General features: G+C 40.4%; 1 protein-coding gene across 3 annotated transcripts in view; it reads right to left on the minus strand.

Annotated features, from left to right (window-relative positions):
- The window catches only part of LOC109962647 (capping protein, Arp2/3 and myosin-I linker protein 3-like), a 73,954-nt gene that overhangs the window by 9,309 nt on the left and 39,690 nt on the right, over positions 1-24,955 (minus strand). For all 3 annotated transcript variants that reach the window (XM_020604540.1, XM_020604541.1, XM_020604539.1), the window contains exons 15-33: positions 24,173-24,249; positions 19,477-19,581; positions 17,090-17,159; positions 16,895-16,976; positions 14,763-14,859; positions 14,619-14,673; positions 12,333-12,505; positions 11,297-11,365; positions 10,921-11,014; positions 8,243-8,341; positions 7,992-8,111; positions 6,601-6,714; positions 5,754-5,929; positions 5,578-5,665; positions 4,377-4,502; positions 3,181-3,247; positions 2,431-2,618; positions 1,786-1,865; positions 328-447 (exon numbers count right to left, since the gene is read on the minus strand). In XM_020604540.1, the coding sequence (XP_020460196.1) occupies positions 328-447; positions 1,786-1,865; positions 2,431-2,618; positions 3,181-3,247; positions 4,377-4,502; positions 5,578-5,665; positions 5,754-5,929; positions 6,601-6,714; positions 7,992-8,111; positions 8,243-8,341; positions 10,921-11,014; positions 11,297-11,365; positions 12,333-12,505; positions 14,619-14,673; positions 14,763-14,859; positions 16,895-16,976; positions 17,090-17,159; positions 19,477-19,581; positions 24,173-24,249 (2,000 nt within the window). The remainder of the gene's footprint in view (positions 1-327; positions 448-1,785; positions 1,866-2,430; positions 2,619-3,180; positions 3,248-4,376; positions 4,503-5,577; positions 5,666-5,753; positions 5,930-6,600; positions 6,715-7,991; positions 8,112-8,242; positions 8,342-10,920; positions 11,015-11,296; positions 11,366-12,332; positions 12,506-14,618; positions 14,674-14,762; positions 14,860-16,894; positions 16,977-17,089; positions 17,160-19,476; positions 19,582-24,172; positions 24,250-24,955) is intronic.

A 24,955-nucleotide genomic window follows, 5' to 3' on the forward strand; every position in this document is an offset into this window, starting at 1 on the left:
AAAGAGTGCCTACCTACTGAATGCTACTCTCTCCCTTCAGTTAATAATCTGTGCAATTCATTTTTTTTTAATTGGTTTTCCACATTGTATTTTTCCCTGCTTTGCAATACCGCAGTCTACTTTTTAACCTATGGTGTTGTTATGTATGCAGTTCCAAAATCAAAGCAAAGCAAAACAGTTGGAGATGCTGAAATATTTTCTCCCATTAAAATATTTATGACGCTGTTATTCCCCAGCGCTGGATTCATCGTCTCATTCTGTGGCTCAGCGCACTTAAATGTTCCTTTCATTCCCTGCTTCCACTCAGCCACTGTTCCACACGCTTACTCCGAGTCCCGATTAGAGATGGTGGAGTTACGATTCTTGCGGAAGCCGGAAAAAATGGAGAGCATGCTGCGTCTTTTCTTCCTCCTCAGTGACTGGGCCTCATGGAAGGATGCCAATTGACTGAGGGGGCGATACAGGGGAGGAAGGAGAGATTAGGTTCTGGTAATGACAAGAAAGCTAAAGAACAGGATGGTATAGAAAAAGATACACACAGAAGCATCAGGTCATTTTGTGTGGGGTTATACTGGTCATTCAGTCAATGAGCCACCAACTGCCATTGATCAGTCTAAGTCATCACCCTGGTCCCAGTGTTAAGAGCTTATCGCCATTGATCAGTCTAAGTCATCACTGGCACCCTGGTCCCAGTGTTAAGAGCTTATTACATTGTATGTATTATATGAATAAATCGGATGAACAATTTAATGATATTAGGAATCGTAATATTCAGAGTGGCCTGTACAGATGGTTGAATATATATGCCTCAATAAATCTTTTTTTAGGCACCACAGTCATATTGCCTATCATTTCCATGTGGTTAGAGTAGATTTAATGCTGTCTCACTTTGAGTTAAAAATTTATGAGCTAGCTAGCACCAGCTAGTTGGTAACAGAGTTTTTTTGTTTGGTGCTGGGCAGGCAGTGTAGAGTAGGTTTTTAGAGCTTTGTTGATGAATTTTAAAGCTAATCTTTCTTAAAAGTTTGCATTGTTTAACATTCATGTTTGCAAGCTTGCAGCCTTCCTTTCTGCCTTTGCTGGTGGATTACTCCATTCCTTGGCATGCTACCACTTAACCACTGTAGATCAGTGGAATTTTGTGAAACCACTCTCAGGAACAGGAACTGTGTAATTCACAACAGGTACAAACAACTGATCTATAGCACTACTGGTGGTCAAACACTCTACAGGACAGCTTTAAAATGCGTTATCATGTGCCCGCTCCTGTAGAAAACAACACTGGCAAGAACCGTGAGAGTGACTCAAATAGTAAAGTTACATTAAAAGTCATAAAACCAAGTCAATGAACAGAAAAATGATGAAATGCACTTTTGAGCGGAGAGGAACTGTAGGGTAAGGGGATCATTCTCTGTGGTGTCATCTTTATGGGCGACCCCATCCATCACCGAGTCATTTAATCCATTGTTTATATAAAAATATTGATTATGGCTGCTTTAAAGTCGCTCTAGTAATTTACCAGCCCCGAGCTCCCATTCAAGAGAAAATTATCTCATACTAATAAGAACCGTCTTACATAATTACAAGAGTATGGTATTGCATGTGTGCTTGGATCTGTCTCTATTAAAGGCTGAAGAGAAAAATATTAGGTATTCAATATCAGCTCCAATAATGTTCTTACTTTGACTCATCTGTGTGTCTGTTGTTCTCAGAAGGCATTGTAATAGATATTATCTGAATTTTGACTGCACAAAAGTCAAACGGATAGTGTGTGAGCTGCAGTACCTGTCAGGGAGCACTCGCTTGCTGTAGAAATCAGGAAGTCCATCCTCCAGCATACTGACTCCACCATTCTCTGAGCAATGCTACACACATAGAGACAACAGCAAACAAAATAACAGGATAACAGTGATCAATCCTCCATGTTGACAAAAAGCTGAAAAAGGGTATAATTTCAAATGGCTGGCCAGCAAAATGGAATGCACTGCCAACGGAAGACTGTACAATAACTCATCAGGCTGCACTAACTGAATCTGTACCAATTTGGGAAAAGCTTTTACAAAGACTCAACACAAACAAGCTGCTGTGTTAGAGGTTGCCCCACAGGCCCTGGGAGATGGCTGCATATGATTAATTAACATTTCAGCAACAGACACATGCAACAGAGCTTCCTGCTTTAAAAAGAACATTTTTGGAAAGTGCCATAGGCACAAAAAACAAGATGAACAACACAAAAACCCCAAATCTCAAAACCACTGAATACATGTCGGGTTTAGTTTCTCACTTATACAGCTTCAATTGCATTGTGTTATCAAAAATGGGACAGTAGAGCCAAAAAAAAAAATCTCCTTTCTTTTCTAGGTTTTTGAAAGATGCCTAGTTCAGAACTGGGTCAAAGGTCACTGCCCTATCATTTGCCAATTCACTCACAGATTCAGGAGGAAGGTGTCCTGCTCGGTGCCTCCGCGGTGGGCGTGGTCTGACATGGGTCACATGGCGTAAGGGAGAGCCATTGGTTGGGAGGGTGGACAGACACTCCCATGATGCCGAGTGGGTAAGAGGGGCAGAGTAAAGTGGAGCAGAGGGGGTGGGAGAGGAACTGGGCTCATCACCTAAACCTGTGATGTCACAGAAAATGGTTGCAACACAGTGGAAATTATTTTCATGTCATTTCACATTTAGAGCCACAAAGCATAGTAATCTGTTTCAGTGCCAGCCCTCTGAGTTTAAATAAACATGAAACACTAAGTAAGTGGGTAGTTATGAAAAAACTGTTTGAGTTACATTTTTCTAAACTCAAATATAAGAACATACTGTAGATATGAAAAGTACCCACAGGGTGTTAGCCTCCCCAATCAACTGCCTGTGAGTCAGAAAATGATCATTACTGTAGCACTAGTGGGGGACAATGAAAGTCTGGCCTGTCAGAGTAGAGTCATATCAATCCTTTATTTTTGATATGACCTACAAAATTAAAAATATATATAACAGAGTTACCTTTAGCATTAGCATAGAGTGAGGAAAGTTTGACACTAACCTGTGTAGCTGAAGAAATAGAGCAGATTTTTATCTGACTAAAAACAGGAAGTCATTTGACCCTAACCCTGCAATTACTTTAAATATATCACGATATGTGAGCACTTGAGGGCAATTAGCTTCAAATCAAAACATTAAGCTCACTCAGTCTGGTACACACAGGACGAATTCTTCTAGTTCTGGAGCTCCGCTTCTTAATAGCCATAGTGTCCTTTAGTCAAAAGAGAAAATTTTATAATGAGCAACAATTTAATTTTAACACTGCGTCCAACGCTATGACCTACTTAACACTAATGCAATCTAATACAACAGTCCTGCACCAAATCCTACATTTATGAAGGCTTGGATGTTCACTTTTATAAAAGCGTTGATTCAGCTTCATGATTGTTTCACTTCTATCACCTCCAGTACATTTTGAATCATTAGCACAACTGCTGTTAATAACCAACAATGACAAAATGTTGTGCTTTATGTCACAGGAAATCAGAAAGAGAGGGGAGGAGGATGGGGGTGGGAAAGGTGAAGAGGGGGAAATCGGCACTGTCTCTGCAGTGGGAAGCTACAGGTATTATGGGAACTGTGGTCTTGAACTGGAGAAACAGACACTAAAAATACTAAAAGTGCTGTAGGACAGAGGATGGCTTGAATGACAGACATCTATTTTTACAGTAATAATACTAAGATATTTATTAGCACATAGTCACTTTCGGCTTTTTCCCGTTCAGGGGTTGTCACAGTGAAGACTCGCATGTTGACATTTGGCACATGTTTTACACTGGATGCCCTTCTTGACCCAATCCTGATTTGAACCCAGGCTGCAGCGGCGAGAGCACTGCACCTTAACCACTAGCCTATCAGGGACGGCTCTAGTCTTAAGAGTAAGATATTACATATCTTACATGAGAGTAAGATACTGATAAGAGGCCTGCAATAAGTGTCTGTTTTCATGTTAGTTAAACATATTGATCTTTGTTTTGAGAAACTTCTTTAAAATGAATATATATATACTGTATATCCATCTTGTGTTCCTAGCGCCAAAGGAACATTTTCAGATTGATTACTTTCAACAGCCCCAAATCCAGAGACAAAAAACAACAAATTCTCACATTTCAGGAAATGACACCAGTGATTTGTTTTAACAATTGCTTGAGAAATGACTTTAATCAGTTAGCAAAATGATGTCAGTCATTTGGTACAAATCAAGCAACTGATTAATTAACTGCATCAATACTATATTTATGCTGAATTATCATACATCATAGTGTAACTTTAGAATGAAGAAGCTCTCAGTTCCCTTATCAAGCAGACACGTCCTCTCAGCATGTGCCTCAGACACTTACTATTCCCAGGTTGACGCCAAAGTCCTCATCAGGGAATTCTAGAGACTCGACTATTCTGGACTGTCTGAAGGTGCGCCTGGCCGTCCCAACATCATCCCATCGCTTTGCTTGAGTCACCTGCTGCAGCTAATGCAACACACACACCAAACATTCACTCACAGTGATGATACCAAGAACAATATCCTTCAACGATATCCTCCCTCAGAGGGGAAAACTATCTGTCCTTGTGCCCAAGAAGCTCACAAACAAAGCAAAGGGTATTTTGCTCCCATTGTTTGCAAAACCCACAAGGTAGACCTATAAAAATAAAATACAATTTCAAGGCATGATACAGTAGAGGACAAACTGGCACTGCAGCAAAACAGAGATGTAATGGTATAGGCACAGAATGGAATGCTAAACAGAGCGGGACAGGCAGTGTCATTGCCAGAAGTCTCTTTTTGACTCATTTTTCACTGGCTTCATTTTAAACAATTCAATTTAATGGAGACGAGAACCTGCAGGGTCTAATCATATCCTTAACAGACTCAAATCTAGTTATGATGTTTTCTCTGAGTGCAGTGTTTTCCTTAAATAGCTGCTTTGTGCTTATAAACCTTCATCCTAATAACACTGGAGTGCCTTCTTTAAATAACACACAGTAGAAATCAAGATGCACGAACTAGATGATGGCCTGAGAAATCTATAACAGAAACTTTCATGGATCCACAGACATGTTATAGGCAGCCTTTCATTTAAGACTGTAGAATAATAGTGATAATAATGTGTCCCCTGAGCTGGGACTGAGCTGCTGTGTATGGTAAACAATACATTTCCCAAGATGTCGAACTATTATCTTATGATAATCACCCAAGAATGTAAAAAGCTTAAATCTGCACAAATTCTATGATTGCTAAACAGCTGTTAAGCACTTTTGTAGAAGAGTGTTGTAAGACATTCAAAACTGTGTATTTACTTTCCAATATTTGTTGAAAAATGTGTTTGCCTGGTTACAGACCAAAGCTGACGCCATCTAATCTAATCAGCAATGATGTATATTTGTGGCAACCTTCATCCGTAAGATAACATTTCACCATTTGGTAAATGCCACAGCAGCTGCTCCATCAGCTCTGATGGAAAGTTACAGAATTCAGCTTTACACTAGAAGAACCTGTTTCTCTAGTCTACAAGAAGTCATGCAATAAAGGGATATTACCAGTACCAGTGTTTTATGAGTGGCGTAGAGCTCTTGAAGAATCTGATCCACGATGGAGTTGGTCAGATATGAGACCACAGACAACTTCACCTCCCTGAGGCAGAGAAAAGAAAGAGCAGGACATAACAACTCAAGCAGTATCTTAGCTGACGTCAAACCTTTTCACCGGTTGTCTTCCTTACTCCAGGGCTCTGTTGATATCCTCAGCAGCTCTCTCCATCAGAGCGTTGCGAATGGCAGAGCGAGGAATCGCAACTTGCTCGGAGATGGATGAGAGAGGAGGGCTGAGTCTCTCAGCTGCTGAGCAGGACACGGGACACAACTCCCGGCAAAGAGACACCATGGAGTCCACTACCACCTGGAAACAATTGACCCAACACACGCATCATGTGCTACATGTACATAATGTATGTTTTTATTAAATTCTCACTATGCTATATACTGTACATCTGACTTCTTGTCATGTTTTATTTATCTCCAATTCAGCAATCCTTTCATTCATGTACCAGCTGGTAAGAATTCACATGATCTGTTCTTGAATTCTTCCCAATCCTTAACTTTACCAGGTCAGCTAAAGTCAGACATTTGTGCATATGCAAAAAATTTTAAAGCCGTTATATTAATAATTTAACAAATTTTGACCTTTGTAAATTAGGAATGTCATCTTGTGCAGAACAACAAAATGAGAAAGCACAAACCGAAATGTAAATTTCACTCAGGTGAGTTGAAATAGAAAGTAGCCCAGATTCCCCATCTGGGTCTGCTGCGTTTTCATTGAAATGCATCCTGCTGCTGAATTCCAATGGGAACAGAAAGGCAATAAAAAATGTTAAAATGTTCCTTCCCTTTGAATTAAAATGCTACACGTCTTGAAGTCAGCACACCTGCAGTGCACAAAGTCACACGCTAATAATGGGCAATATAAATGCAACTACAAGTAGTACAGAGTTCCACTACTGTTTAAAAACACATATGCATCAGGGAATGACTGTTTCTGGGATTATGGCCACAGCCCAAACCTGAGCTTACCTGCAGTTCTTTATCAGCAGCCTTGGCCAGTTCTCCAGCCAGAGCGTCCAGGCGCTGTTTAACGGGGCCATCCACTGACATCACATGGGCCAACTCACACAGCGATGGATACAACTAACACACACACACAAACCAGAATGAGGAAAAAGAGCAGGCTAACACTGGTAGAGGACATTTAAAATGATTACTCATTAAGAAAAATGTCCCCTTTCTGACAGTTATATGATCATAAGAAGCATTTTGATATTGCCGCTGGTGACTGAGGTCAGTTCTAAACACACAATGTGCTGCTGGTTGGTTTAATCTGTTGTCTAACAAATTCATCATATTTCATAAGCTCATTATATATTTTGGCGCATGCAAAGCACATCAACCATAATCCATTTTTAACAGCTCATTAACATTTACAACTTAATACTTTTGAGTTTTTGATTGAACCTCTTTATCAGAGCTGAAATGAATAATTGATTGTTCACACCAAAGATGATTAATCTGAAAAAAAAAACTGAAATAACAGCAATTTATCAAACAAAATGCCAAACCATAGCAGGCTCTCACTGACTTCTGGCCCTTTACAGACAGAATCTGTTAACAGAAAACTATTTCTGATACATTAATCGATAATAAAAATGGTCTTAGCCCTTTTTAACATTTATAATTACAGAGGAACTTTCTGTATTGGCTTACTAGAAGATCAGACACTTGTACTTTAGCAGTTCCTTTGTCATTGCTTGAGAATGAATATCTAGACAGCCAGGCAGAGTTATTACAACATGACAACTTCAAAGTTCTAATCAATCAAATGAAACAGAGTGAACATTTCAATATTTCCCAATGAAATGCAGTGGAGTAGAAGAGTAAAGTAGCATACAATGGAAATACACCAACAACTACAAAAAGAATTTCCCACCAACCTCTAAACATGTAACAAGTTGCTTTTATTAATAGTAATCTTATCATTATTATTGTAAAATTGTATATTTTTCTCCTCCTTTTCCCTTTCTTGCATTTCATAGACTGCATAAGTTGGAAATACCCACACTTGTTAAACACTCTATATCTCTTTGTAATGCCATGTATCTGTTGTCTTGTGTCCCATGTTTGGTCCTGTTTTGTTAATGTGTTACTTTGTTTCATTAAAAAAAAAAAACTGTACAAAAAGAAGAACCTCAAAACTGTGCTTAAATACACCTTTATAGTGTAGTTACTTTCCACTGCTAGTGGAAATCAAAACCAAATAGGCATAATATACAAGGCTTTGTAACCAAAAAAGTTAAACCAAAAATGTGGTTTGTGTGTGTGTGTGCCACACATCTTGTAGCATTATATGAATCATTGCAGTGTAAAAGTCATAAACACACACACACACACCATACAAGTAGTCCACTCACAGCTCTTGAGTTCCTGGCTTCTTTGAGTATCTGTCTGGCCATCTGGACCTCCTCTCCTTCCTCACAGCCTTTGAGAACACACACCTGCTGCTGCACCCGCACACACAGACGCTCCATCACCTACACACACACACACACACAAACAGATGCACGTAATTAGTTACAAATGCAAGACTTTCCATCTACAATAAAAATCTTGATTTGTTCACAATCATGTGCAAAAATACAGATGCACAAGTACAGACACACACCTGTTCAGCAGTGCTGGTGACGAGGCCCTGGTGCAACCTGAGAGCCTGTTTCTGAGAGAAGCGCTGAGTCTGGTTGTTCCTAAGCAGGGCACGCTGGATCTGTCATACACACACACAAAAAACAAACAAGGATGGTGAAGAGTGGATATGACAGGGGTCTACAAAGCACAGTGTGCAGGAGACAAGTTAATTTGCATGGTAATAAGGAGACTGGAGAGACAATGTTGATCTCCATAAATCTACTGATGGGTTGCCTTTGATTTATTTTCTTGACTCAGCAGGTGAAGTGTTCACTGCCCAATCATCTTATGTACAGAAAGATGGCAGTGGTCCTCAAGGACTTAGCAGCTTCACAGACAATGTACAGATAAGAACCCTAAACATAATAAGAGCTTCTTATTCTACACTCTTAGCAGAAGAGATTTGATAAGAACCAGACATGATTCATTAGGCTAGTAGCATGACAGAACCATTTCTGATGCCCGAAAAAAAGCTACAGTAACTGATGTTTAAATATATAATTGTTTTGTTGAAGTTTCAGGAGATATATATTACAAAGGCTCCTTTAGCCTCTGAGACTCTGGGGAGGAGAAGTGCACGACTGACTGACAGCGGAGACGACAGTGAAGTGGAGTGTGACACACAATATAAACAGACTCGCTCTGTTTACTGGAGCGTACGAGCCAAGTGACAAAGAATTTATGTAGCAATGGTAGTGAAGAAAGCTTTGCATCGTTTAGTATCTGAAATGAGAGCTCTTCATGTTTGCAAGCTAAGTTTAAAGTTGTTCCAAGGCCTAAAACTGATGAGCTGTACAATGCTGTACAGTTCATGCTGCACTAAACATTGCTACAGCAATGTATCGTGCTTTTTGACGCAAATGCACTTCCTCACCATTTGTGGACAATTGAGGCACACGATACATGTAAAAAAGAGACACTGCAAGAAAAAAAGCTTGTTTTTGCACACAGACATAACATATACACAGACACATGTGGCCCATGCTAGAGCAATAACTGGGTATGAATACTCTGATAAGAGTAAGAGAAAAGGTTTATGTATATGAAAGCTCACTGAGCTAAACACGGAAATGCAGTAAAAACAGACGAGATCTGTGAGTGATTAACAAGAAATACTACTGTCCCCTTCCTATTTATTTGTCTCTGTGACACGAACCAATCAGGGGAATCACTGTAAAGCAGTAGCCACTAAGAGACAATTTTCTTTATAAGTGGAGTAGAGTTTTGTTTTTAACTTGGTGAGCCGTCATTGTGCTGCAGCCGCTACATGGTGCAACAGTGTTCTGCTCTCTTAAAATTGTCTATGCTGTTACTCTCATCTTCTGGTCTACACCACTGTTGACAAGTTCCACAGTTTACAAGATTCAGCGGTCAGGTTCTTTTTTGAGGTGTGGAATTTTGGATGAGAAGCCCAAAGCACAGAAAGCATCCACAGAAGACATTCCAGTTGACTGCTGTGAGCCAGGCTACAGAACCTACGAGGGATCATACAGATAGAATGTCTTCAAGGTGTCTCTTATTAATCTTATTATATTGCTGCATTTGCTGCTTAAAGTGTCTTAGATTTTGTGTTACTTATTTACCTACTTTATATTTCATTTGTATTTTGTGGCATTCATGTGGACGGCAAAGTAAGAATTTCATTGTACAGGGAAACACGTTTCCTAACTGTGCATATGACAAATAAACACTTTGACTTGACTTTGGATTTGGTCCTTCACTCTCCAGTGCAGAGGGACAACTGTATAGTCTCAAGATGGATTACTTTCCTTACTTCCTGGTGGGACAGTGTGAACTGTTAAACGTGCATATTGCATTTTTGGTCCCCAAATTTTACAGCTTTTATGTCCTTTTTTTAAATACTGACCAACAGTCCTTAGAGACATTTGTACTGCTAATAATAGTCTTTTCTATAGTGTAAGCTGAATTTCAGCTCACTTGTAATTTAAAGTAGCTCTTCATCATCCTTTAAATTGAAAAAGACAGCAGTATGAATAGGACAAAGTGCTTTAACAAGTATTCAGTGGGACAGTCTCTCTCTCTCTCTCAGCAACTTTCAACATCACAGACTGATGATTTAAAGCTATGCATATTGCATTTTTGGTCCCCAAATGTTACAGCTTTTATGTCCTTTTTTTAATACTGACCAACAGTCCTTAACCCAGAGGTTACAGGTTATGACATTTGTACTGCTAATAATAGTCTTTTCTATAGTATAAGCTGAATTTCAGCTCACTTGTAATTTAAAGTAGCTCTTCATCAATCTCTTTAGTTAATTTCAACTTCCATGTCAACTGTATGGGGGTGAATTTTTATACAACTCACCCTTTTATATGATATTGAGACTAAACGTTATGCATAATTAATCACAGACTGATGATTTAAAGCTTCTCTCACCCAAGCAGGAACCTCTGAGCCTAATTAAGGGTGTGGTCACTGAGTGACAGGCAGGAGGGTCAGCCTCAGTTGGCTAGCTTCATTCTGCTCATTCAGACTGCCCCAGCTCCACTCACGCTCTGCCTGTTTGCCATAGTCGTAGCAGGCGGAGTGAAGCACTAACAATAACGTGGCAGACAGACTCGAGCTTCTAAACCACTCTTTAGAAAAACACTGGATGACACCAAGGTGGGTTTGTCCATCTCCATTCAGTGCTCTCACCTTGGTCAGGGCTTGGTCGGTCTTCTCTGGAGCGCTGCGGTATGCCTGAGTGACATCACAGAGGGGGAGGGGCATGTACTGCAGAGTGAAGTTGCTATTTGGTGGGGAGACAAGGAAGGGAAAGAGGATAGAAAGATAATATCAGTCTTGCCCTAATACGCAAATGCACTTGTACGCAGAGAAATACAAACTTCGCCCCCCACACATCTGACTGCCATGCATGTCAGAAGACTGATGTAACACTGTGTAACAGTAAGCACTGTACAGCGATGGTTATCTGCCTCTCAAATAGGTATGTGACTGATCTCGTTTAATGTGCGCATTCCCACTTCAAACGTTTTAGTATTTTTTTTCTTTTGTGTTGTGTTCAACTCACTGCTCCAGCGCCCTCGCCACATCTTGAAAGCCTGTCGCTGTGGTGTTGTTGCGGTCCCACGTCACACTCCTGAGAGGGATCAAACCAGAAGGAAATAGAGGTAGACAGGCACAGAGGAGAAGATCAGTTGCTTTCTAAAGTGCCTAACACATACACACACAAACATAATATCATGGTTACAGTACTTATCTGACCATGCAGCTGCACAAACACATCACATGGATTAACAAGACTTTTGTCAGGACTCTCTTTTTGGTTTTTGATATGCAATTAATAGGCTTCTGTTCATTCACACTAAAGATTCTCCACCTACACTCAGCGCTGTCTAACTCCTGTTTTTAATATTTCAGTCACTTTCCTTTCATCCATCCTCCACCTCCTCCTTCTCCATCTCACCCCTCCAACTTTCTCTGCCCTAGAAATTCAATCTGCAAAACCCAAATCTCACTCCTTAGGTGGTCTTGCTTTTCCTTCCCTTCACAACTTTCTCCTTCAGTTTTCCACATCCAAGCACTTTTCCATCCTAATCCTTCCACCTTATCCTCATTTTGCTTCTGTCTTCCTTTTCCTTCCTCGTTTTTCCTTTCTCAGAGCTTCTGCAGCCTACTTCTTCCATTTTTCCACCTCCAACACACCTTAAAAACATACACATCTTCACTCAATGTCTTCTTTTCACTTACTGTACTTAAGGGTTGTACAGTACATTGTATACCCGAAGGCCATTTCTTTATATCCCTCCCTCCTAATAATTCACCTCTCTATTCCTCCAACTCCTCAGTCTTAACTTCTCGTCTCCTACAAGGCTCACTTCCCCTCACCAATCTTTGAAGCTGTGCATTGAAGTCACTGTTCTGCCTCTCCGCAGCCTCAGAATATCCTCTCCTCAAACCATACCTAACATGTTAATTTTCTCTCTGATCCTCTTCTTTCATCTCTCTTCTGAAACCTCTACTTTTCCTCCTCTCCTCTGCAATGAAATCCCTCTTCAGTCCCGTCAAAGTAGTGATTTTAAAATGAAACACACGCACACACAAACCTGAGTGTTGTGTTGATCTGCAGAGCTTTGCTGAGCATCTTGGCCCCAGAGTCCTCCAGGAGGTTGCCACTCAGGTCCACCTTTCGCAGGCAGGTATTGGAGCCCAGTGCATTGACCAGCACCGTGCCCCACTGACGAAGCCTCGAGTCAGCCAAGGAAAGGGACTGCAGGGCCTGGAGGACACAGGGAGGAAAAAAGAGGCAAAAGGATTTGAAAAAAAGAATTTTCAAGTGTGACATATACAGTATGTGATTAGCAATTTCTATATTAAAAGAAAAACATTTCTGGACATGGACTTGCTATTAAGTAATGACAACAGACAAAATAACTCATATATTCCAAGTAAATATGTGGGGGTTATTGTTTATAGGTTTAATTGTCACAAAATCTGGGAATTTATCCGTTTTGATGATTATTGTAAAATCTATATACATTTTATTACATATTATATAAACTCAATAATATAAAAGTCTGGTTGAAAATCACATTTACAGTAAAACACCATTTTCAGATCAAACCCTCTGCAATGAATCTTTTTTTCCCCACTTACAATGATCTAAAGGATAAAAGGAGATGCTCATTTCCATTTTCTCCAGATTTTCTGCTCACTTTTGAACCCTTTTTTGCATTAGGCCCTCATCTACTATATACTCAGTGGTAAATTCAGTCTTCTTGAAGTACGGCACATTACAACCATTGAAAGAAAGAAAGTCACTTTCGGCTTTTCCCGTTTAGGGGTCGCCACAGAGAATCGTCACACTGATGACTCGCATACTGACATTTGACACGTGTTTTACGCGGGCTGAAAACGTGGGGAAGTGATTTCAGATTAAAATTGGTTTAAGTCAAGTCCTTATACTCGGTAAAAATCTGCCTTGATAAGTTCTGGTGAGTTAGAGTTTTAAATTTGTACTGTGTTAACATATTCATTTGCCAAGAAATTTTTCATTGCAGTCTCCAAAATCCAACATTTACACAAACATGTATTTTGTATGGAATAATCACCGGTGTACTGTATTACATTGAAAACAATACAGCAGCACATTTGTTGACACAGTTTGCATTTCACAATGCACCACAAATTCTCTATTGGGAACAGGTCAAGGGTGCAGGCAGGCCAGTCCAGCACTCACACCCTTGTCCTCCACAGCCAGGCCTTGGTAACGTGCACAGTATGAGGTTTTGCATTGTCTTGTTGAAATATGCATAGAAAAGATGTCATCTTGAAGGCAGCATATGTTGCTCCAAGATCTCTGTATTTTTCAGCATTAATGGAGCCAAAACAGAAGTTGAAGTTAGATGTGAGGACCAAAGCCCCTAATGTCTGCATGCTAAATAGGAACGTGGTGGAACTAGTAGCCAGTTAGTGTACAGATCCAGCCATCTTAAATGGTAGGTTAGCATGGAAACAAGCACAAACTGCATCTTGTTTTTACACTTTGGTTTTTCTACACCTTAAACAAAAAGATGCTCTTAGCTAAATTTTTATAAACTTTTGGACAGAGTTCAAGTCTTTATACTAAGCGTCTCGTGGATCCTGCTTCAGGCTGAGTGGACAGACATGAGTGTGACAGCAATCTTATTATCTAATGTAACTCAAGTATGTGTATTTTAAATATGAAACTACCTGTGTAAGATTTGTTTTTGAATGGTGCCAATGTATTTTGAATTTGCTGCACATCATTTAGGCTGCTGGGAGTTCTCATTGGCTCACTTTGATGCTAACAGTCAAGCTCTACAGAAGACAGACAGATGAGATTTTGATGTTCATGTTGAGTTGTCATTTACTGGGTAAGTGGACTAACAGGCTAACCTCTAGCACACTTGGTGTAATTGCTTTAATTTTACACATTTACGCTCGTCTGTATCTCTGTTAGCGTGCCTGCTCAAATGCATCAGTCCTTACTCAGTGTGAGAGCATAGTTGAGAGCTATCAACACATTGGTGAATAATTGAGGAAGCTACTCGTCATGCTGGATTTACAGAGAAGACAGCCTCAGGAGCCTCATGAATAACCTGAGACCAAATTAATCATTTGTCAGACCCATAGATGACACAAATTGTGTGCATGTTTGCACCTTATGTGTGTGGCAGGTGGGACACTGAGCTTAAATTTACATGAATCAGGACACCAGAAATTAAATGTTGACAAGTGTGTGTGTGTGCATGCAAATAATATGTGTGTGGCAACAAACCTGTGAGGCATGTGTAGGCGTGCATCTGTGCATGACACCACAGAGGACTGTACTGTATGTGTGTACAATATGTTACATAATCCCAACTCACACACTCTTCCTCTTGCACCAAATGAACTAGTTTCTGCAGAATATCATCCAGCACCCTAAGGAGGCAGAGAGAGAAGAAAAAACATTCATCATTAACATCATCTTCTCAGCCATCTGTTCTGCTGGTTCCCCATGTGGTCTGTACCTGCCCTTGATGTTGAAGTTCCTCCCCAGCATCAGGTGTTTGAGGGAGGGGTGCCTGGAGAACGCTGGGATGACAGCCAGCAAGTCAGCATCCAAACCTGCACGGGCATGACACACATGACTAGAGTAGAAGCACAGCACCTGCACTACTACGCTCCACAAAGCCTTAATGAATGCCCACTTTTGAGTAGATGTTTAATTACATCTATCAAATAAGAGACCAGGCATAAAACTTCAGTGAGATTTAACCATAAAAAGTACAAAAAATTAACTGATAAACAGAAAAGTCAAAGCTAATTTTTTTGTCTCATGGTGTGTTTTGCAACCAAATCTCACCACCCACTGAATTTCCAAAATCCTCCCAATTAACTCCCCACTCCCACCCACACATTTTTGAAAGCACAGGGATGCTGCTGAGAGGACGTGGTTACCATGGCAAGATATTTCAGAAACAAAAGGCTCACGACTAAAAATGCCTCATTCAAATGGAAAAAATGATCTGTGGTTAAAAAGGCTCACATGCCTCTAATGCGAGTTTATTTTTGTCAATGATGGGAAGCTGTGAAACGACAAAGGAGTCGGAAGAAGAAGAGCTGCATGAGTAACTTATACTGGAGGAGACACATGCTGATACTACTGGTTCTGTGAAACTAATAAATCACTTAAAGGCTGTTACAGAAACAACATAGTGGCCATTCCATTTGCTATGTTTTTTCAGTAGGAAATGGCTGGCAGGATAAATGGTAATAACAGCACTCTGGTGAGAATACATTCCAATATATGCATCTGATATATTCTTATCACTGGCAATTTTAGAGAAAAACGTCAGTGGCTAAGAACAGAATGAGCATTAGCACACAAAAAAATATGTCCTCAATCTAGTTATCTGTGATGCACAAATAATACTGACACTCAGACAGCATGTTCACCACATAGAGACAGTACACACAGTAAAATGATTAGAAAGGTATTCTAAAATCCAGTCATAAGGAGAATGACTTTTGATGAGGACAGCTTCTGTTCTTTGCCAATAAAATGAAAAATGTTACCAACACAATTCTGTATTTCATATGATTTTGACAATAAGATGATAAACATAGCCATACATCATTGGCCCCCAGGGCAGAATTTGCTTTTGCATCTATACATAAATATGTCACCTTGTGCACAGTATGTACCTTGTCGTCTCCAGATTCACAGTAAGAACAATGCACCCATGATACTATGTAGAAAGTTATGTCAGGGGTCCAGAGAACCCCCAACTACACACACACTACTTTTATTTGGACATTTAAGCAGTTTAAGTCTAGCTAATAACAATAAAGGATGCAAAACTAAGAAGTAACCTGACAGAGGTAAAACAGACAAAGTCATCAACAGCTTTAATACATTCCCTGTAAAACAGGCCTTTTTCAGGGATCAAGTAAGAGGTTCACTTTTCTACAGCAGTGGAAGAAAATGAAGCTTTAAGTATTGATGCAAAATAATTCCTGCAGGTGACCAAGCTTTTGCTGACAAAGGTATTATTGGAACAAACTGTGTTACTATACACTCTGAAGTATTATTGGGAAAAAGGCAATTAACAAAGGAAGCCAGACCTTTTGAGGGTTTCATCCTATAACAGGATAGTGACGCCAAACTTTTGAACAGTAGTATACACAGGAATAAACACAGTTTAAATCAGGACACTGCACCATATAAACGGTATTCTAACAACTTAACTTAGTATTGTATTTCCAAATGCTGGAGTACTCCAACAGACTTTAAAAAAGAAAGCTGTGCAGAGGCCAAGATATTATGACCTTTACTCCCTAGTATGATTCAGCTCCACCAATGCTGAACCCTAGGACTTGTACACGCTACTCAATAATGTCATTTATTACACCTCCCCTACCTTTCTCAAACCCCACACCTCCAGTTCAGGCTTTCTGTCAAGCCAAAGCCAGGATAACCCTGACACTATGACATATCAGGGTTATGTTTTTCCAACTCTGGAAAGCTCCCTTCAGATCAAGTTCAGGTCTTGAGGGTCAGCAACAAACTAATTTCAAATCCATCAGGTAAATGTGACTCTTGTCCATACACCACCAGACCATCTATTTTTTGTGGGTGTGGGAAATTTGTCTCTCTTACCATTATCAGAAATGTCTAAAGTCCCCACGCATGAAACCCGAGGAAACAGCTCCTGAATCACCCCGGCACCTGCTGATCTCAGCTGTGGGAGGAAGACAGAGAGGAGTGACACGCGATGAGACAGCCAATGTTAATCTGTGGGGGAAAAAAAGATGAGTGAATCTTCTTACAACACTGCAGATTGACAGAACATACCTCACAGCTGCTGATGTCCAGGTGTAAATCAGTGATATGAGGGTTATTGGACAGACCTAAGAACAGAGCCCTGAAAGGACAACACAGGCAGGGTTGGATGGGAAAAGGAAGAGAACAAGGGAAGGCAAAGGAAGAGAAGCAGATAAGAAGAAATGGGAAGGAAAGAGGGCAAGGCAAAAATAATTCTTATCCTTGCTCTGACAACATGAGCTGATTCATCTGACCCCTATCCACTGCCCCATCCTGCCTCATGTTCACTGCACACCAAAACATTTTAGAGCCACCTTAAACAATTTAAAGTAGCTTAAGACAAAGCGCCACAGCTCACAAAAATCACCTCAGAGACCTTCAGTATTTATTCAGGAGAAGCCAGTTGTTCCACATGCACAGTGATACACACAAGCCCAGCTGGATGCAGAGACAAAAGTGCATTTGCACATCAAGGCCTTGCTGGAGGTTGTTCTTGTGCACTGAATGCACACTGAAGAGCTATGTACCATGAAGAGGTAATGAGGAGAAGTACTAAGTGGGGAGTCCGCCCCATCCATTTTGGCTGAGATCCATCATGCAGCACACAATCATCTCAATAGCTGGCAGTTTGCTTTGTTTATTCTGCTACTGATTGTGATTTTTGGCCATGAGAAGTTAACAGCAGGCTGTACACCTAACAGAGAAACTGTAATACAGCACAATCCATTATCCATTTATTGCTTTTTGCCTGGATGCTCACTGAGCTGGTTTAGTTACAGATCCTAAAGCTGGTAGGGATACAGAATCCTGCACAAAGTTGCATCAGGACAGTGGACAGCTGGCCAACACTAGGCCTTCAATCTGTGTTGTCTGATTGAAGGCCAGACTACTAACATCACAGAAAATAGTCCCACTGATGAGGAAGAACATTTTAAACCTAATGCGAGCTTTCGTGATTAAATCTCACTGTGGTTTGGATGCAAACTCTTCCACATATGGTATAAGATATTTTAGTATTCATGCCTGAGAACATAAAACAAAAAAACAAACAAAAACATCCCTCTCTGAGTGGTTCTGCCTGGAATAATGGCAGATAACACTGTCCTCTCAAGGCCACTCTGCATCAAATTACTGAACAAGCAAGAGATAAACCTTAGAATGTATTTAAATTATTATATTTTCAGCATGTCTTATTTGGATATATTATTTAAAGGCCTTCAGCATCAATCCTTCTCAGTGCTTTGAACTGAAGTACCAACAGGATCCTGAGTGGATATGTGTTTAGAATGAGTGACAACAGTGGAAACTCATCGTTTGCAAAAGTACTCAGACCCTTAATTCAGTACATCTGCACACCTGGATTTGGGCAGTTTATCCCTAGCAGATCCTTCAGACTGGATGGGAAGTCTTCCAGTTTCTCCACAGATGTTCTATGGGGCCCAAGTCTGGGCTTTGGCTGGGCCACTCAAGGACAGTCAGAGACTTGTCCTGACATCATTTCAGTGTTGTATGTTTCAGGTCATTGTTGTGTTGAAGGGAGAACTGTTGCCCCAGTGTCCAGTCATAGCATAATGTATCAGCCAGGTAATGAGCAGTGTCTGGTATTCACCAAACATACAGTAGTTCTGCTCAAAGAGTTACATGTTGTCAGACCAGAGAGTCTTTTGATCATGCTCTCTGAGTCCTTTAGGTGATGTTTGGCGAACACCAAATGGGCTGTCATGTGGCTTTTGTCTAGCCACCCCACCTTAAAGACCAGACTGATGGAATGCTGCTGAGATGACCATCTCTCCTGCAGTTCTTCCATATCTGAAGAGGACTTCTGACGCACTGTTTGAAGGACTGACTGTCAGGTGTCTGGCCAGACAGCTGACTGTAGGAGCCCTGGTGGTTGGACTTCATGGCTTGGTTTTTGTCCCGATATGCAGCGTGAATTGTAGGACTTTATAAACATAGGTATGTGCCTTTCTAAACTACGGTACCAGCCATACAGTTAGGACACAATTCCCCACTGAACTGTGTCCACACACCACATAGAGACAGTACACACAGTAAAATGATTAGAAAGGTATTCTAAAATCATACAGTACTTTGATAAGTACTGTATGTCCAATCAATATAATTTGCCACAGATGGACTCCAATCAAGTTCTACACAGATCTCAAGGATAAAGCAGACAGGATGTACCTGCCCACAGCAAAGATCTGAATAGTTTTGTAAAGGCCACATTTCAGTTTATAATTCCAAAACTATTTTAAAATTCCAATTAAGAAGCATTATATTCTGATACATAAATACAAAAGAGGTAAAAGGAGGTGACACAGCTGCTTTTTCATCCCTTTTCCAACCATTCTATTCAATTTCAGATACAGAATTTCAAAGGTATTTTTAAATTGTTGCCTGTTACAGTGACTCACCTCAACGAATCAGGAGGGACCTTCATAGAGGCCAGGCTGACATGGGTCAGGCTGAACGCAGAACTGAAGAACTGGCGGAAGGTTGGCAGAGAATCTCTTGCTTTCCTGAAAAAGGACAGCAAAGAATAGAAAGTGTTAGAAGTGTTACTTCTAAGTGTACGTATGGAGAAAGGAAAGGAGAGCAGGACAGAAGGTGAGCATTAAAAATAGATCACAACCAGGCATTTGAACTGACTGACAAAGAAAAGGAAGTGAGAGAGTGGCAACGACAGATAAGCGACAGATTGAGATGAGATAGGATGACAGACATGATATGGTGATAGAGAGTGACAAAGTTTGTAGCAAATGAATGGAGATGTGACAGTGAGATAATGGAAAGGGAGAAAGGAGGCTACAGTAGACAGATGCTGGCTGTGACATTTAGTCAGTGTTATATCAACCAGACAGTGTGAAAAAGTGAACTTGGCATTATTGCCACCTGTTAAAGTAACACTGACCAATTATCCAACCATCTGCTTGGCATATTAGCCTGTCATGAGAAAAGGACAGAGGATATGTCTGTGTATGTGTGGGTAGGTGTGCATGTGTACACACTCCCTCTGAGTCATAATACATAAGGGAACTACACTCGCTATTCACAGGACGGGTGTAGTACACCGGTTCAGATCTGTGAGTAGAACTTGTCAAAGCAGCCTATCTGCTGTTTCAACCCCTGCTGCACAAATAATTCACAGTGGGGGGGATGAGGGGAGGGGGTCTAGAGACAACAGGAGAAAGTGATGATAGAGAAGGAGAAGGATATGAGAGACAAAGGTGGGGGGGGGGGGAAAATTTACTTTATAAATTGATCTTGCAGAAAGATGAGGTTTGTTTCTCAGAGAAAGATTACCTGCTACCTCACTTCAGGCAGCTGATATGTTGTTTACTTGTGCGGCAGAGAAGCCATTTTTCATTCCTCCATTTTTTTCCCTCATCCTAATAAAAAACGTGCACTGCTTTCAATGATGAGACACTTTTAATGTGCTTGAAATTTACTTCATATTGTAGATCACCAGTGGCTTTTAAATTCCACGGTCATAATGAATTTTCACATCATGCTAGTAAAGATGAAAGAAACTGCATACTTAGTATGACATTCATTAATAGCATGTCACGTCAGATTTATTTAAATCTTGTTCAAGGCATAGCAGATATGCTGTGCACAGATGTGACTAATTTCACTGAGTTTGAAAACTGGAGTGCACTAATTACTGTTATTAACTACAGTGGTGTATTTCCAGCTATGACGTGTCAAAATGTCTGCAAATGCTAAATGTTTTCTTTACTTTGCTCTTCTACAGAATCAGCTAACAGTAATATCATATCTTCTGAAAATAAGACCACACATTATAGAGTAACAGAGATCACAGTGCTTTGTGCTAAATGCTATCGTCTTCATGCTAACATTCTCACAGTGACGATGTTAAAATACTTTTACTAGGTGTACTAATTTAGCTAGTTGGTATAGCACAGTAGCATTTGCTACTTATTTGTTGTGTATAGTAGTTCATCAGGGGCTGATGGGAATGTTATTAGCTTAAGACATTTTGTCATAAAAAAGTATGGACAAAGTTAAATGGTAAAGTGAAAATGTTAACCCAGTGATGGCGGTAGAGGTGACTCAATCACCAAAATGCTTCTTCTTCTCGGTGCTATGAACGTGGGCTCTTTTCTGCTGATTTTCAGCAACAAACATGCTCAGTTATACTAACTGCAGATATTGCTGATTTAATACATTTCTTTTAAAATAAAGCCATACATCCTTATAAATTAAGGAAAAAAGCAAATACATGACATTATTATTCAGATGCATTAAATCATCTGAAATGTATTTGCAAGGTAAATGCATGTTGACAGTGCTCAAGGCCTCCTCCTCCTCCTCACCTGATGCTGCAATCAGAAAGTTTCATTGAAGTGACGCCACAGCTGCTGCCAGCTATTATACTTCAAATGACTTTAACAATTTTAAGTTTCCCAGAAAACTAAAATTGTTTGTCAGCCACCAGTTCAACTTCTCTTTATCCTTGCATTTCACATTCCACTGTCACTTCAACTACTTTCTGTTTTTCAACTTTAACTGGAATGTTAATGAACACTAATTCAAGTGCTTTAAGTTCTTTTTTCATGCAAAACATACCTTTATTCATTTTTTTCCACTGACTCAGTGTCCCTGTCTAATGTTCTGATAGAGATGTTTTTTATTTTATACATGAGCCTTATGGATTTCATAAAGGATCACAGTCACAATAGGCCAAACCAGTGCATCTGTCATAAACTACGTTCTTTATGAAAATATCTGATACAAATAAATACACTGATTATGGTAATTTGAAGAAACAAAATGTCAAAGATGTGGGTGCATCTAGCATTTCCCTTCAAAATAAAACCACACATCATCACACACTAGGGAATATAAATACATAAACTGACTTTTAATGTTTCCACTAATGTAAATTCAGGCTAATATGACATCACCTGCTTGTAGCAGCATACTCTACTGTAACACTGTCTGAACCATCAGGGCATCATAACCGAAAGCTTCTCTCTTCACTTTCCTCTTTGATTACTGAGCCAATTTTGTCAAGTGCCCACGTGTTTGGCAAAGCTGTTTAATAGGTATGAGTCCCATAATGCGACTGGCTGAAAATGTAATTATATACCCCTCCAAATTCTGTTCTTCATTGAATTCCTATCTGCATATTGCACTGAGAGTGTAAGACCTTATTGCCCTTGTGCACATGGCCCAGTGCTTTTCATTGAATGTTAAAAAAGGAACCACGAGAATTTGATTCAGCACTTGCCAAGCTGGCTTGTAACATTACAGACGTTATCTACCACAGCTGATTTGTGGATGGTGATCATTTCAAAGGCACTGTGCCCTCACACACACACACACACACACATCAACCAAAAGAATTTCACCCATTTATCCCTGCGATTAGGCAAATGTCTGCTTAACCAAGACACATTTTCCAGACTGCTGCAACATTCACCCCACACAGATAAAAGCGTATTAACCTGCTTAAGAGGTAAAAATGCATGTCACCAGAGGAAAGGAATAAAAGAAAATGAGAAATAAGGAAGGGAACGAAGTGGGGGGAAATTAAGTTATGAAGGGTAAAATATGGAAAAGGTCATATGGGAGAGAATGATGGCAGGAGAAAAACAAAATACATTAAGATAGCAGTGAGGAAAAACCAGGCAGCTGCAATACAAGCTCCTGTTATTGCTACTGTGATTACCTCTCAGTGTGTGGGACAGCAGCTCTTCTTTGACCCATTTGTAATGATTAGCATAAAGCCTGTCAGGGCTCTGCAGATACAGAATGGCTTCTGTTGCATAAGCAGAGTGTCAGTGTTTTTCTCACAAAACACTTTCCAGACAGCCATATCAGCATGTGTAACTACATCTACATGACTTGCTCACTGTTTCACCAAAGTGCCACATCTATATGTGTGTGTGTGTGTGTGTGTGCAAAAGTCAGTGCAGCGTGTGAAATGGGTGATAAAGGGGTCTGAAGTGGTCCACTCCATAATAATGAGCTGCAACCAGGCGGTTCTTATCAGCTCAGCTCAGCTTTGTGGCTCAGTGTTGTCACAACACAGAGCCGGCATGCATTTCACAACAGAAGACCCATGACCACCTGGAGGTGGGATGAACTATGAACAGAGGGAGGGAGGGGTGGCCAGATGTGTGGAGAAAGACTAGTGGTAAAGTTGATGAAAGATGAAGAGTGTAGAGGGGGAGGAAGATGGTAAGAAGAGAGGCTATTAGCAGGGAATAAGAAAGGAGGAAAGAGAATGGAGGGTAAAGAGTGAAGGAGGCAGTAAGCAAGAAGGCCATGAGAAGGGAAATATAAAAACCAGACAGAGAAGATGGATGAAGTGTGGATGTCAAGGAGGGGACATTTCTATTTCCATTAGAAATTAGAGAGATGTGTGTACCCAAGAGCTCCAGGAAGAGAAAGAATTCACGCAATGAACAATAGGCAGCAAGGAAGAAAGGTGAAACACGAGGTGCAGTCCCACCTATGCAAAGATAGAGAGATGCAGTAGAAAGAGAGAAGCTGAGGAAAAATGCCGGCTGGGGAGCACAAGGATTGGAACAATAAATCCAGTATAAAATTAGTCTCATTTTTCAGCAACTTCTTCCTCTGTAATTCTGTAATGTAATATGCTGAGCAGGGAAGCTCCTGGGCTCCTGGGGGACATGACATGACGAGAGCTGGAGCTGCTTCTGCCTGTTGGCTATGTAAACACAGCCACACATACATACACTCTCACACACAAACAAAAACACAAACACAAAAAAACCATGCATGCTAGTGCTTGACAGACAGAAAACCTGTGAGCAAACAGACACACATACATTCAATAAACACACACACACACACACACACACACACACACAGGCACAGAGAAGCAGGAGGGCAGAACGAACTAGATGAGCACGCACACTAATTCCATCAGTGAGGTCCAGGACTAAGCACTAATCTACAGCAGAAAATAAATGATGATGCTTGCTTTGCTCCATGCCTCCTGACTGGAAATCCACCAGAGCTGTTTGGCTGAGTCAGAAGAAACAAATGTGTCTGTGAGCTTTCAAAAAAAAAAAAAAGAAGCCCTAACTGGGATTTATGCTAAAGGTGAATGCCCACCTGTGAGAGAAGGAGTTCTTGGACAGGTTCAGGTAGGAAAGGTCAGCGCAGCAGCCTCGCAGCAAGGCCCCAAACAACTGGCAGAGAGAAAGTGGCTTGTTATGTTCACCACAGACAGTAAATGTGATGGTGTTGTGCGAGTTACTTTAGCTCTTGAATGCTGCACTGATGACTACTAAAGCTGACACAAAATGCAGTCTGAACAGACTATAAAAATGATGTTACTGTATTCCTTTCTTGGTCAAAGCCTCTTCATTAAAAAATGCCCCTTAATGTATGACGCAGCGTTATACAGTACATGATATTATGAATAGAAGCCCGACTCAGCAGATCAGTGTGTGGAAAAAAAAATGTACCGGATAAAAATGAAATGTTAACAGTCTGTTTAAAAACAGTCTGTGCAATTTGTTTTAGTATTTATTTTATCCCTGTGTGCCATATGGCATGCGTTTGTGCAAGCTAGTACAATGTTCATCATTATGTTTATACAACCACAAACAAGTTTATTTAGCATCTGCTGTGTAGGATTTCCAACGGCATGGCGTTCAGCATTCATTCAGCAGTGAATGTCATAAATTCTCCGATATGGTGCTTTCTACAGGTGAATACAAACATGTATCTGTTATGAGTACTTGCTCAAGATCTGCTGTGTATCCAAAGGAAGATCATTCTTGTGTGTACCTGAGACACTTAATGCTAAAATGGTCTTTTCTTTGGGGCTATTAATTGATTGAATGCTACAGTTTCAGTAGGAAACACTGATAGGAGGCTTTCCAATAGGTG

The sequence above is a fragment of the Monopterus albus genome, unplaced genomic scaffold (genome assembly GCF_001952655.1).
Source record: "Monopterus albus unplaced genomic scaffold, M_albus_1.0 scaffold66.1, whole genome shotgun sequence".
Lineage (NCBI taxonomy): Eukaryota > Metazoa > Chordata > Actinopteri > Synbranchiformes > Synbranchidae > Monopterus > Monopterus albus.